The sequence below is a fragment of the Moschus berezovskii genome, chromosome 24 (assembly GCF_049115385.1).
Source record: "Moschus berezovskii isolate FMDL1 chromosome 24, NW_MosBer_1.0, whole genome shotgun sequence".
Lineage (NCBI taxonomy): Eukaryota > Metazoa > Chordata > Mammalia > Artiodactyla > Moschidae > Moschus > Moschus berezovskii.
The window spans coordinates 30,249,407-30,263,076 of NC_142483.1; the positions used below are offsets into that span (position 1 = coordinate 30,249,407).

Genomic DNA, 13,670 nt, shown 5'->3' on the forward strand with positions numbered 1-13,670 from the left:
GATAATACAGTGCAGTATTACAATAAATAGAAGGAAATTATCTAATATCCTTAATCTGCGAGGAATCAAATCGAGGTGGAGGTCTTAGCCACATTATGGCTAACAATTATGAAAGAAAAATTAACCCTTCTTGGGGAAGGGAGTTCTGGAACCAGGAAAGAAGAAGAAAAGAAAAAAGTTCTTTAAGAAAAGCCACAAGATTTGTTTTCCTGATTCTAAGTATTACTCAAAACATGAGAGCGACATTCCCAACCAAGAGGACTACATAACCCTTTCAGAGCCTCTCATATCTACACTTTACAAACAACTGCATTCACTTAACCTAACACATGACCTTGATCTGATACATCCATAAAACGGTACATATACCAAGACCTTCTGATGCAAAGTTCAAAGGAGGAGAAAAATGGTGGTTTCCTTTCAGTCTCCATGTAGTTTATTTTACAGTAAAAACCATCATTCTCATATTAGCAACCAATTTCAGACTTACTACCATGCCACTGAGAAAGTTAATTGAGTTTCACTCCAAAAAACAAATTCTATACCACTAACAACAAAAATTTAAATAAATTTAAATGAAAAGCCAGTGTTTTCATTTGAAGAACAGCATGCATAAAATGATCCAATTGTTTTCACCCCTTCCCAAGTTATCACATTAATGTAAAACCCAATGATAGTTATATTCATGTCAAAATGATGTTTTCACTTCTTCAACAGATATTAATTCATGATGTTTTTTAAAATGGTGGGGGAAGGGAGGAAGAGAAGAAAAAACAAAATGGGTACAATAAAAGATCAGGGATTCAGCTCTCGTTGAAGCAGAAAATCATGGGGCAGGGGGTGCCGGGGTTTGGGGAGGGTGTTTCCTGTCTTACTGTAAATGAAATGTTTAGAAATTCTGTATTTATATAAAATGACTGATGGCTGCTCTGTTGTCTCTGTGGCCATCCCTAGGAAAAGCTCATGAGAGCTGTCCGCGTTTGAAAAGCCAGGATATAAAAGTATACAAGGCCCATTGTCCAAAGAAAGAATTTAAAAGCAACACTGGTTGCCAAACTGTGCTCCCCACCCAGTTACCAAACACAGGATACGAGCCGGTTTGTTTACTTCTCACAATTGAATGCATACAAAAAAGGTCTCCGTGCAGTCCCCTGGACAGGTCAGTAGTCAGTGTTAAAATGCTAAAATGCCCTGATAAACCTTGCATTTCGGATCCCCTCCCTAGCACTGCAGTCAAAGGTCTGTTTTCCTTTCTTCGGCTCCTCCCTACCGCCTAACATAAACTGTCATAACTACCCAGGACAAACGGCCCTTTTAAAACAATCAACTTAGCCTACCTCGCCCGCACAGGATGGGATCTTTTTTGTGGCCTGACTTAAAATTAACTCTGCCTTCTCTTTTCCACACCCGTCCTGTCAAATAGTAATGAGCCATCACCTAAGAACTAGCTGTATGGGGCTATGGAGTGCCCATCTTCCCAAGAAGGTCTCAGGTCTGAACTCAACAACTCGAGGCAACTTTAGGAAAAAAGAGATTAAAGTATGTTGTTCTGGCCCAGGATCAAGTATCTTACTGCAGAGGTGATCAAAAGATGGAAAAGGCGGGGAGAGGGTGGCTGACGATTCAAAATTATGAGCCACTAATGCTGGGGATTCAGTAAATTAATACACTTGTTCCATCTGTCAACATCCAAGTTCAAATCTTGTAAAAATCCTAACCAGCAGTCCACATCATGAAATTACTACCATGTGACTCTACTTCATGGTAGCACAGAAGGACCACCACTGGCATAGTAATTTCAGGAGGCTCCCCCCCTTACCTGAGGGACATAAAGATCACCTGGTCAGGGTTACAGTAGGACTTGGTAACAGTCAGTGGTGCCGTGAACACACCAGCAGAATCCAAGTGGACGTGCTGTAGGTCTGGGCCCGCCCACCCCTCAGGATGTGAAGGCAACACCACCTTCACCATCAAAATGGATGGCAAAGTGTGACCACAACAACCCAGTGTCCTGGAGATGCTGAACACTACAACCATCGTGTAGCCACCGTCCCCTGGTTCAGACACAGAGTGGCCCCCTTTTCTCCCCCACCCCCTCTTCAAATTCCAACACCACCAGCACGTCTGTGTGCCCGAGATGCCCCCTTCGCTTTCTGAAGGCAGCAATTTGGGTGAGTTAACTTTTATCCTTCCTTCTGCTGTGTAACTTTCGCCTTTGCATTTCTTTATCTGCCCTCTGAGCTCATCTGAACTTTCATGTTCCCCCAGCATGCAGACGTGCATTCCAAACTATGTCTAACAGACCAAGTAAGAGGTTAATAAGAAGTGGCAACAGAAAGGAAAAACACAATCCCTGGTAACTGATAAGAATGACAGTGCGGCCCTTTTTTGTTTGTCTTCAAATATAGAGTTAAAGATCTTTAAAAAACTAAATTTTGATGCCTTTGAAAAGAAAGAAGCACAAAATAACAACAGGGGGTTATTGCCTGCGAGCCACAGGGGAGAAACTCCATAATTCTTATTCTCCCTTTTGAAGGCTGTTAGAAATCTGATTCAAAAAAGCAACAGCAGAAGGGGAAACCTCTTGAGGCTGTAACCATTTCCTGTGATCATGCATAATGTGCTTCAAAAGTGGGTTTTTACCAATTCTGTTGATCAATTGCACCTCCTTCATATCCCTTCTTTTTTCTGCTGTGTTTACATCTGATGTGACTCCGTGACAAGCACTGTCTGAGACTGTGAAACAGGCCTGTCATGTTGATTTATGGGCGCATCAAACCACAACTTGTCCAAACTGAAGCTCGCAGTTCATTAATTAGAGAGTTGTGACTTTGAAGTCAGCTTTCAGACTGTGGTTTTTAACATTTGGCTTAATTTATATGCTCTTGAATGTGGATCTCTAAGGAAAAAACTGAAATTCCCTTCTTGTCTTTGAACTTCTTTTGACCGCACAATAATCATTTCTTTGTCCAGAGTGATGCCTGCAATCCCAGAGTCATTAACGCGCATTGAACTGCCACTGATGAGTAAGCCCTACTGAATTAGAAAAACAGCCAGCAAAACAAAGCTGAGAGCCTTCTGCACAGTGATATCTCACAATTACATGCCTTCCCTCCCTGTGCCATTTCCATTTTAATTACTGTTAGTCCTTTAGATTTACATTTTAGACACTTTTTAATCTGTTCCCTTTTTTATTATAGCAGCACCCGGTAGCGCGCCACCGTACTTAAGGTTGTGTCAGCAGTTTCATTAAAACACCTCCTCCCCTTCAGCCCCAAACTGCCCCTACTCTGCAGGGGTTTCCATCCAGGCTGCTAACCAGGACTCCAGGGGGAACCCTTGGCAGGGCAAGGAAAATGTACCCAGTTTGTGCAGAGCGAGGAAGCAGCACAGTGAGAACGGCTGGGTCATTCCCAGAGTGCGAAAACAGGTGTTTCCAGGCACCCGCGCTCCTGAGACGGCCAGGGACACACAGTCACCTGGCAGGACTCCTTCTAAGCTGAAGGCAGGGGCTGCCTGCTGCGGGCCAGCGAACTGTTTACCCAAGGTCTACATTGTCATTCCGAGGAGAATACTCAAATGCAAAGAATTTCAGCCCACCGTGAAAACATGCAGAGATAAGTGACATTGGATAACTTTGGAATGGAAAGAGAGATGTCATGATAACACACACATGCCCAGAGATGCTCCCCCATCTGACCAAGCCTCGGCCTCACTAAGTCGCATAGAAGGTGGGACAGAAACCCTGCCTGGGAAGGTCTTCCCTTCTGTTGACAGAATACTGTTACCTAACTGGGCAGTAGGCACACGTGATCACTATGCCCACTTACAAAGGCCTGCATACACAGAAGCCATCGCAATACACAAGTTATTCTCGGGAAGACACAAATACTCCAAGCCTGCCATTAGCAATTATGATCCATGCAACTTGGGAGAAGTTGTTCAACAAAGATAGGGTGTTCTGAACCCTGCTCTAACCTTGGGCATAAGGGATTCTTTTTCTGAAGGCAAAAGCCATCACCAACACCCAAGCTCTTGGAGCTGGGAGAAAAAAAATCAAGTGTGAGCCCAGGTAAAATTTTACTGGGAGCACTTCACCTCCCCCAGCTAGATCTCAGCTCAGCGGTGCGTTTGCAAAAGTCACCCTAAAGGTTCAGCCCAACCTCCTCTTCCTAGCGCCCACACGAGGTACACCTGTAGCAGTGTTAAAAAATACGTGGCAGCCAGTGAACAGAACCCAGAAAAATCTGAAAGAAAACAGGACAATAACTCTCAGTCTGAAAGCTGAGAACCGATAGAGTCAGCTCAGTTGTGCAATCATTTAAAAGATGAATGACAGTTTAATAGCCACGAGATAGTCCTCTGGGATCTGTGGTTTGAAAGTAAAATATGTATTGTCGGTACCTCTTTAGGCTGTTTTCCAGCATGTTGTTGTTGTAAAAGTTGAAGCTGCAACTGTTCCTGTTGTTTTTTATAAAACTCTTGAAGCTGCTGCTACAAAGGAAAGAGAGGACGGTAAGTAACAGAGGGCAGTGCCAAGCCACTGTCCCTTTTGGTGCCATACACAAACTGTGATTTGAAAAATAGCATCCTTTTATCTGTAATGGCCTGACCTTTAGTTTGAAACTCGACAATAAATTTCAGCGCATGCTGACTCTTCTTGGCATTATTGTTTGAAAAGTAATCTCCAAAACGAACTGATGAAAAACATACCATTTTTCTACACAAACTAATTAAAAGAAGGCAAGGAGTGACCTTTGATTGTACAGCAAAGCCGAGGCAGCCCTGCTGAGTGAATCTGGTGAATCTCTACTGCAGACTGTGCATGCCCACTCAGTGTTGGGCTTGGGCGGTGCTGGGGGCCATTCAGTGTGGACCTCACCGTGTGGCCAGCTGCCTCTGCATCCAGTCCCCACCCTGCCTCAGCAGCTCCCATCACTAAGGTCCCAAATCCCCTCTATCTGGTTCAGGGGTCCATCAAGGCAGACTATGAGGTCCCCATGGCACCCCGGCAGCCAGATGTTTATTTCAGCATCAGCAGACACAAAAGGGGTAAAACCAACTGTGCACCCAATAATGAACAAACTCCAAGATGCTTCCTGATGTTGAAAGGTTCTGTACGCTTCTGAGTTGAAATGGGGACTTCGAGAGCTGTCACACTTAAACCTGCTCCTGATGTGCTCTCGTTTTGCTTTGATTCACACCATTTAGAAGCCTCTGGGCTTACCAAATAAAAGAGCACAAAGCCCCCTAAGCCGAAAAGACCTTACTTCTACCAAGTCCAATTACAGCCCTAATCTCAGTCCATCGGGTACTCTCCCGGCCCAAACCCTCGTGGCTTTGGCAGGGGTCCCTCTCTTTCACGGATGCAAATACAGTTCATCACCCAGGGACCAATGTGCATCCTGCCCCACCCGCCTCGCTCTGCCTACTGCTTCGATGGGCAAAGGAGTTGCTCAGCTGAGGGCAAGTATGAATGGAGGGGTGGGGCCCCGGAGGCATGGGATGCTGGGGAAGGAGGAAGGAGCATTACCTGTTGAAGCATGAGGGCCTGCTGCTGCTGGAGGAGAACCTGGAGCTGCTGAGGGCTCAGCACTTGCTGCTGGAGAATTTGCTGCATTTGCTGGGGAGTGATAACTTGAGGTGTCATCATAGCCACTGACACGGGAACCTGGAACGTTAACGAAGGATAAATAGGAAGCTAGGAAATCGCACACCCACAGCACTCAGCCTTCCACGTTCAGTGACAGACTGTCTTCAGCCTGCTTAGAGGACTGACCCATTTCCCATATGCGATTCATCCAAAGGGGATGCAGCCACAAACTCTTATCAATCGAGTGGTGGATTTCAAATAAAGAAAAATAAAACAAAACCTTGCAGCCACTGACAAGCGTTCCTGAGAGTTTGGTAAGCAAACAAGGAGTAAAAGCATAATACAAGCTACCCAGAGTTAAGGTTGGTGCGATGTCAGTTGTTTAATGAGTTTTTGGTCATACTGAGATATAGGAAGTTAACACCAACTTGAATTTTAGGGAAGAAGTTTAACGGGAACCAATATTTTCCCAGCTGGAGCCAATACAATCAGCCCTCTGTGGACAGTTACTTTGAGAACAGTCCATGAACACCAAGTCCCGTGGACAGCTGAACCTTGGACGCACCTTTCAAACTGCAGCACAGACCCTTCCTATGATGCCTTTTACTCTTCCCTGTTCACCCAGCATACAGATGTCTCAATTCTTTCATAGTATAAAAGCTGCTTTTTCATGACATTTCAGTGACAAACAGCTACAGTGATGAACTTGATAGCATTTCATATTTGCAACTGTTAACACATTTCTGCACGGGCATCTCTGCAAGGAACCTGCACACTGTATCTGAAAGGATGATGTCTTGTTCAGATAAAACACTGACATTAAAATGACAGGCTGTCTTGGCCAAGGTTACACAAATTGTATTCAAGCGGATACCTAATGACAATGCTATGAATTCTGCAAGCTTTCTAGAATGTAATTTAGCTATTCAAAATAATCACTGCACTTGTGTTTAATTTGCAGACTACATGAGAACCATTTTGTCAGGCCCCGTAATACAAGAAGACTATTTCATGAAAAATTATCCCCCCCCTAAATAAAAAGATAAGGAAAGGGGAAAAAAAATGAAAGAAAAGACAAAACCTGTATGTCTTCGAACAGTAATATTTAAGCATCTTACTTTTCTTTGGTTTCTAATCAAACATGTGACAGCAAGAAGCTAGAAGCAGTAAAGGATATACTTTGTTAAAAAGGATCTGCTGTCATCTCATGTATTACAATAAAAGGTAATAATAACATGTTTTGCACTTTGCCTGTGTGCCACTTAAAAAAAAAAATCCGGCAGACAATAGCTGATCAGAAGATAAAAGAATTAAAAAATCTTTCAGGGGAGCAGTAAGCAAAAGGGAGAAATGCAGTATTAATTTTATGTAACATAATGTCTTAATATGCAGTTTATCTTGACTTTTTCACATGATTTGTCCTGTCATTTGCATAGCGAGCTCTCATTCCTAATTTCACAGTCATTATGCACTGATGTCCCGATTTCTCAGCATCACTAATTTTGATGAACTAAAAATGGTTCCTGAAGGTCAGATTCATATACAGTGAACAGTCTCCACTGTTGTTGTGGGCATGTTTTATGTGGGGGGATGTTTACGTGCAAGTCTCTCATTGTTTGGAAAACACTAGCTGGAACATTTGAAAATTTTCATTAACCCAAGTCTGGAAGGTCATCATCAAATTCTTCCTATCGCAGTGGCCTTTTAAGTGTAGATGTAGATACACTGTAATTTAAAACAGATGGGCATGTCTGAATATTTTTATATGCAAACAGGGACAGATGTATATGAATGGATAAATTATCCTTTTAAAAAGATACTCCGCCGCACGAAATATCACCAATGATGAGAACAGTGAACTTGCATTTAATCTAGGACAAACACCAAGAAGACATTATCCAAACATCTAACCATCTAGAAATTAATTCCAATTAGTTGACTCTGTCTTCATACAGGAGAAACTTTCTGAATGTTTCAATCTGTATTGGGTGCCAATCACAATCTTTTGAGCAGCGAAAGCCAACATATCATGATGGAAGTTTACTTTTCCTTGAGAGTTGCATCATCACTCAGGGAGGTTTCATTAAGCAAACAAAAGAACCATGTTTAAGGTTTCTTTTTTCCCCCCTGCATTTCTTGGATGATACACAAAATAAATATTCTTGAGCCAAATTTCTGATGGTGATGAACAGGAAAATAGACAGGAACAGGGTGGTGTAAGATCTAAACTGGTGATGAACGAGAAATTAACAGTGTTGTAACAGAAACCACCATAGACAGTCTCGTGCTCACAATTTTTAAAGTGACTGTGGAAAACCTATGTTAGAAATGGGCACCAGAGAACTTTTGGGGGGTGACAGAAGAGTCAGCTATCCTGGTTGGTTTGGTGGTCACAGAGGTGGATACAATTGCCAAAATCTTTCCAACTGTCTACTTAAAACAAATACACTTTTATCATATGTAAATTATCCTTCAACAAAACAGATCTAAAAGTTTAAAAACGGACTTACGCCCACAGGTAATTTTTAAATCCCCATATACATTCAACAGTTTAAATCTCCTTTCCCCAGAGTTATTTATCCAATATCCACAGCCATGTTACAGAACAGTAAAAGGATCTTGAGTCTCCCCTTCTTCTTCCCCGTGGACATCTCCGTGGAGGTGGTGACGAATAATCAAATGCTTAAAGCAGCAGCCACAGCCAAAGGAGGGAAAGGGGCGAGAAGCCTGAGTAATCCTCCAGCCTGGTGACAGGTCTCTGAATGAGCAGAAGTGGGCTATCAGATCCTGACGGCCTCAGCTCTGCTTTTACATCTGAAACCACATTTTCACACCAGTTAACACTGAGCTTCCAGAGTGGGCATGAGCTTCATTTATAAATGTAATGAAACTGAGATTTTCCCCAAAGTTTCTCCTCCAACATGTCATGAAAACCAGTTATGGAAAGCTTTCACAAACATAGCCAAATGAACCAGAAACCATTGTGGGGTGGAAAAGGAAAAGAAGAAGAAATCTGAACACAGTGTGAGGCTTTAAATAGTTAAGAATTATAGCCTACATATTCACTGCCTTAGCTCTCGATGTCCAACTTTTTCACGTAGCTAGTCCCTACTAATACTGGGAATCAAAGGGCATGCAGTACCAGCGAGAGGCTATTACAGCCCACACTTTATTGCCCATTACTACTGAGGTCATTAGCGGCAAGAGTGATTGTACTGGTCTTAACCTATTGATCACTGTAACTACTATCATTTAATCCTGTGTTGAATGTCTGGAAAGCAGCTAAAGGCACACAAGAGAGAGTGCTTCAGCATTGAGAAATATGGCCAAGGCTTCGAAATTACACTTTGATTCATAAAATCTAGCCACTGGTTTAAATCAATAGTATTTAAAACAGTCATGTGAGTTTTTAACTACAGCGCTCTAGTATTTATGAGCTTCTCTTTCAGGGTATTCAGTCAAAACTAAACTCCCCCCCCCAATTCCATGCATCTACCTTACCGTCCTCAAGATAAAAACATTAATTTCTGAGGTTTGTGTGCTACAGGACTCACGCTTTAACTAGGAGTTCAAGCTAATTCTTGATTTCTTTCTCAAATGACAGCTTAAATGTAATGCAAAAAAAAAAAAAAAAGTATCCCCGATACTATAACTACCTTAACTCTTTGAGTATATAGAAATGAGTATGTTTTATGAGTTAACAATGAATCATAGAAGGCAATTTATGAAGAACGAGAATGATTCCGTCTAGCTGCCTTCAGGGATCAGAAATTCAAATTAAACTTCTGGCAGACATTTAAAGAATGCTAGCATACAAAACTGAATTTAAAACACACACACACACACACAGAGTTAACACTCTTTAGTTGAGTTTCAAGAGGAAGTCAGGAATTTAAAAAAAAATTTGCTTTATACACTGGTGACTGATAGCAGCCGGGTGTGGCCCACCCCAGGTGCCCACAAACCTGTGAGCAGGGCAGGCTGACAGCTGTGCCGGGCCGTCAGGGCGCTGTGGGGTGGGCCTGCTGCTACCTTCCCACCCTCGTTCTCGGCACCAACAAGTGGATGGGTAAAAGCCCATCCACTGCTGTGTAAATTCTCCCTGATACAGTTTGCTTTTACTTCCAAACGGCTTTATAGCAGCTGAATGCTAGAAGACTATTGAAATAATCTGGCTTATTTTTCCCCTGCATCCTCAATGGGGAAAGGTATGTGAGGGGGAAGGGGATAGTGTTAAAAGCAAACAAATAAATAAAAACACCCACAGAAACAATACTTTATTTCTAATCCCAGAGACAATTGGAGGAATTGGGTGGGAGGGGAGATGACACAATATAAATACTGAAAATAACATGTCATCCTTTTTTTTTCTTTCTCTTTAGTTTATACTTAATGTTAACTCCAAGTAAATGCTGCCAGGTATAAATACACAGAGATCTTGAGCATATTCTCATAACTGCTATGGGTACAAATAATGCAAATGTAAAGATAAACACATTTAAAATACTGTTGTATTTCCATTTCTTTGGATGAAGAATTTAGAAACAATTTTTCGTCTCTGGTTATTCAATTCATGGATGTCCCAAGGAACTGAAGTCCTTTCTAGATCTCAGGCTCTACCTGGATGATAGCTGACCAGGTTAGGCAGTGTTACTTGGTTCATCAAGAGCAAAATGGATTAAATTAGAATGTTCCACAACATCAAGGCAGAACTAAAGAAAATGGCTCCCCATGCAAAAAAAACCCAAAAACAACCTATGTCAAATTTGATATGATCATACAGAAGCTAGCCTGTGTGAAAGAAAAGAAATAGCAAGCCCCCCTCCAAGAGAGACCAGTGTTCATAATTAATAACCCAGTGGATACAACTAATATATCACAAAACAAAAAAGTTAGAAAGCTTCTATCTATTCCCATGGTATTTAGAAAGGAGGAGGAAAACACACATACAAAATCCCCCAAAAGCCACAGATACCATGTAAGGCATCTGTATCATACTGGAAAGAAAATACGTTTCTGACATAATATTTCAGTCTTCAAAAAATTTTTAAAAAAGCATGCTATTCATGTGGAAAGTATAATTCTGTTTCATTATAGAATTCTGCTTTTTGTATAACTCTTTTAGGCTTCGCTATTTTGCCACAATACTGTACAAAGCATTAAGGCAGGTAATGGTTATTATATTAATGCAAAATCATCTAAGTAGTCAGTCATTAGCATAACTGTTCTCTCAGTAACAATACAACCACCTATTAAAATTTTAGGGAAAAAAAGACTTCTTTAAAATGCAATTAGCATTTCATTTTTTATCATTTTGTTTATTACATTCTATCAAAAAGGGCTATCCTTCTTTCAAGAGTAACTGTATGGCCAAGACTTGTCTGCCAATCAGGAGTTATTTCAGGTTATCAAGCCTAATAAGCAATCTCTAAGCCTAATAAAGCAACATTCTCCGAGCTCTTCTTTTGTCTCTAAATTGTAAAAAGTGGTATAAATTCACATTTGTTTACAGCACAGGTATTCATGGGACCTCCACTGATCTCTCACATTTCCCCACGCACATAAGGTTACTCACTGAGTGCCAGTGTAATTGTTTTAGCTCTAATAAATATCAGCTTCATTTGCATAAAAATGTAAAGTTTACATGAATTAAATCGCTTCCCTCATTAGCGACTGTTAAATACAGGAAACAATGGAAGCTACACAAGAAAATAATCATCCAATAAGCCCTGATCTTTTCAACCTGTCAACTACTATTATTATTATTAATATTATTATTTAAATCCAGAAAAAAGCCCCTCTTTCCTTGTTCAGTCTCTTTCTCTTGGAAGAGGGATAGAAAACAGTTTAGTGCACATGGATCAAACCTACTATGATAGTTTATATTAACAACAACGAAAATGGTCTTTCAGGACTGCAGAGAGGAGGAGAGAACTATTCCAAGAAGGTACCTCAGAAAACATTCTAGCCACAGTCCTGAAGAAAAAAGAAGAGGCCTTGGCTAAACAAGCTCCATTATATTGAAGCATTATTCAAAAATAGTGCAAGGGAGGGCAACTGGATCCATCTTATTTGACACACACAGAGGATGAGAATAAGGAAGGACAACTTGGAGACACGGCTGTAGATCAACAGATACTGTTAGATGAAGAAAAATTAAATGCTGATCTTTTGCACATCATACATTTTCTACAACTAAGAATTAAATTGACAGGTCTGCACATTTTAATCAGCACTGAAAATATAATACAGGTGCTTAACTATATTTTTATTTTTTATTATTTACTGAGATGGAGGGGGGGATTTTAGTTGAATTTGAACATACAGGTAGGCCAAAATTAGATCATTTCAAAGTTTTTAAGACCTGACTTAGGGTGCAATCACTTTTTTTTTCCCCCTTCAGAATTACAACTTCTGTTTCTCAAATTATGTAGTTTCCCATGCCAATTTCCAATACGTTATCCATAACAATTAAACTAAAGGGTGCAAATTAGATTCTAATGAGAAAACATCAGTTGCTTCTCTGACAATCTCACCATTCACTTATTTATTTCTAATGAAGACAAAGCCCAACCCAAGGCTCCTTAAGTGATAAAGGACAGAACATGTTCAAAAACGTCTAGTAAAAATCAAGGCAAATAGGAAAGCCAGACCCACCCTCATGAAGTGGTGTGACAATTAGAGTGATTGTACAAAAAGCCATCTTCAGGACAAAGTAAAAGAAATTAAGCTGCCGCAACAGTAACAGGTTAGATGAAAAAAATCAAAATTTAATGTATTCTCCCCTGTGTCATCTTGTTTTGTCAAGACATCAAATAGAATTGGGAAGTACAAAATAACAAGCCCTTGAGAAATCACAGAAGCCGACCTTTTTGATGTTGTTGATTTACCTTGTTCTCAGTTATTTGAACAATGATGTTTCAGATTTAAAAGCCAGATAAAACTTAAAAATTAAAACATGATACCAAGGTATCCCCAAAAAAGTGCACCCTAACATTTAGCCTGCAACTTCATTGATTAGCTGCTTTCAACCAGATTTGAAAAGGAGGTACAGTGCACGTATTCAATATTTATTTCTCTCATTCTAAATTAATTTCTCTTCAAAAGCTGCCAGGTTGGAAGAAAGACTCAGAGATTACTCCTACAATCCTCAAGTCGAGGCCCAGTTCAGGTCTTTCCAGATAATTCAAGTTCCCACAATCTGCAGAGGACTGTTCAGCTAAGAGGTAACTGAGTTTTCTCTTTTTAAAAGAAGTAAATAAAGGTGAATATAGAAAGCCATTTATGAGGAGGGGGAAATGTACTTCACACTTTGAAATGACTCAAACCAATGTCCAGAAATATCGTGCTGCTGCCAAGAACAGAAATCTTTCACCAAAGAGCAACATATTCAAATTTATCCCCAAATCTAGGCATGCAGGTATACACAAAGTACATTCCTTCTCTGCCCCAGAGAGCTACAGAGTATCAGCAACATAACTCCATGTCTGATGTATCTTGTACAAAGATGTATAGGATCAATATATCTATCACTGGATAGCTTTCTCAATTTTTAAGTGTAGATGGCTGCTTCTACCACAGCATACATGGCAGTAAAAAAAAAAAAAATCTGTTTAAAAGGCACTAAAAGTAAATAAGCAAGTATTTACAATCACTAGGAGAATTTGTAAGATCGAGACTAGCTAATAGCTATTAAATTACTCTAATTCCTTGTCATCAAATTCATATGCATCTTAACATATAACAGACACACACACACACACTATGCATTTATCTACCCGCACCTTCTCTGGTCAGCTGTTGCTGCCTAATACTCTTGCTTATAAATCACACAGTCACACACAACTACCTGAAGTGGATTCTGACTACTCTATTTGTCCAACTCCTAAGAGGATAGCTATCCATTCCTCTTTAGTGGTGTTCGTCTACAACTAAATCACAAAATACATTTCTTCAATCTTCCTTTTTACCAAATCAAATTTTATTAACATTTTAGTTCAGGCTTAGACGCTGGTCACACTACCATTTCCTGATTGTCTTAGAAGCACTGTAGCTCCACACACTTCTGCCACGTTAG

At 40.5% G+C, this 13,670-nt stretch overlaps 1 protein-coding gene across 6 annotated transcripts in view; it reads right to left on the reverse strand.

Moving 5' to 3' along the window:
• FOXP1 (forkhead box P1) overlaps nucleotides 1–13,670 on the reverse strand; it is a 401,475-nt gene that overhangs the window by 90,802 nt on the left and 297,003 nt on the right. For 5 of the 6 annotated variants that reach the window (XM_055414317.2, XM_055414313.2, XM_055414315.2 and 2 more), the window contains 2 exons: nucleotides 5,534–5,671; nucleotides 4,405–4,494 (listed from right to left, as the gene is read on the reverse strand). In XM_055414317.2, the coding sequence (XP_055270292.1) occupies nucleotides 4,405–4,494; nucleotides 5,534–5,671 (228 nt within the window). The remainder of the gene's footprint in view (nucleotides 1–4,404; nucleotides 4,495–5,533; nucleotides 5,672–13,670) is intronic. The other variant, XM_055414316.2, reaches the window with a different exon arrangement.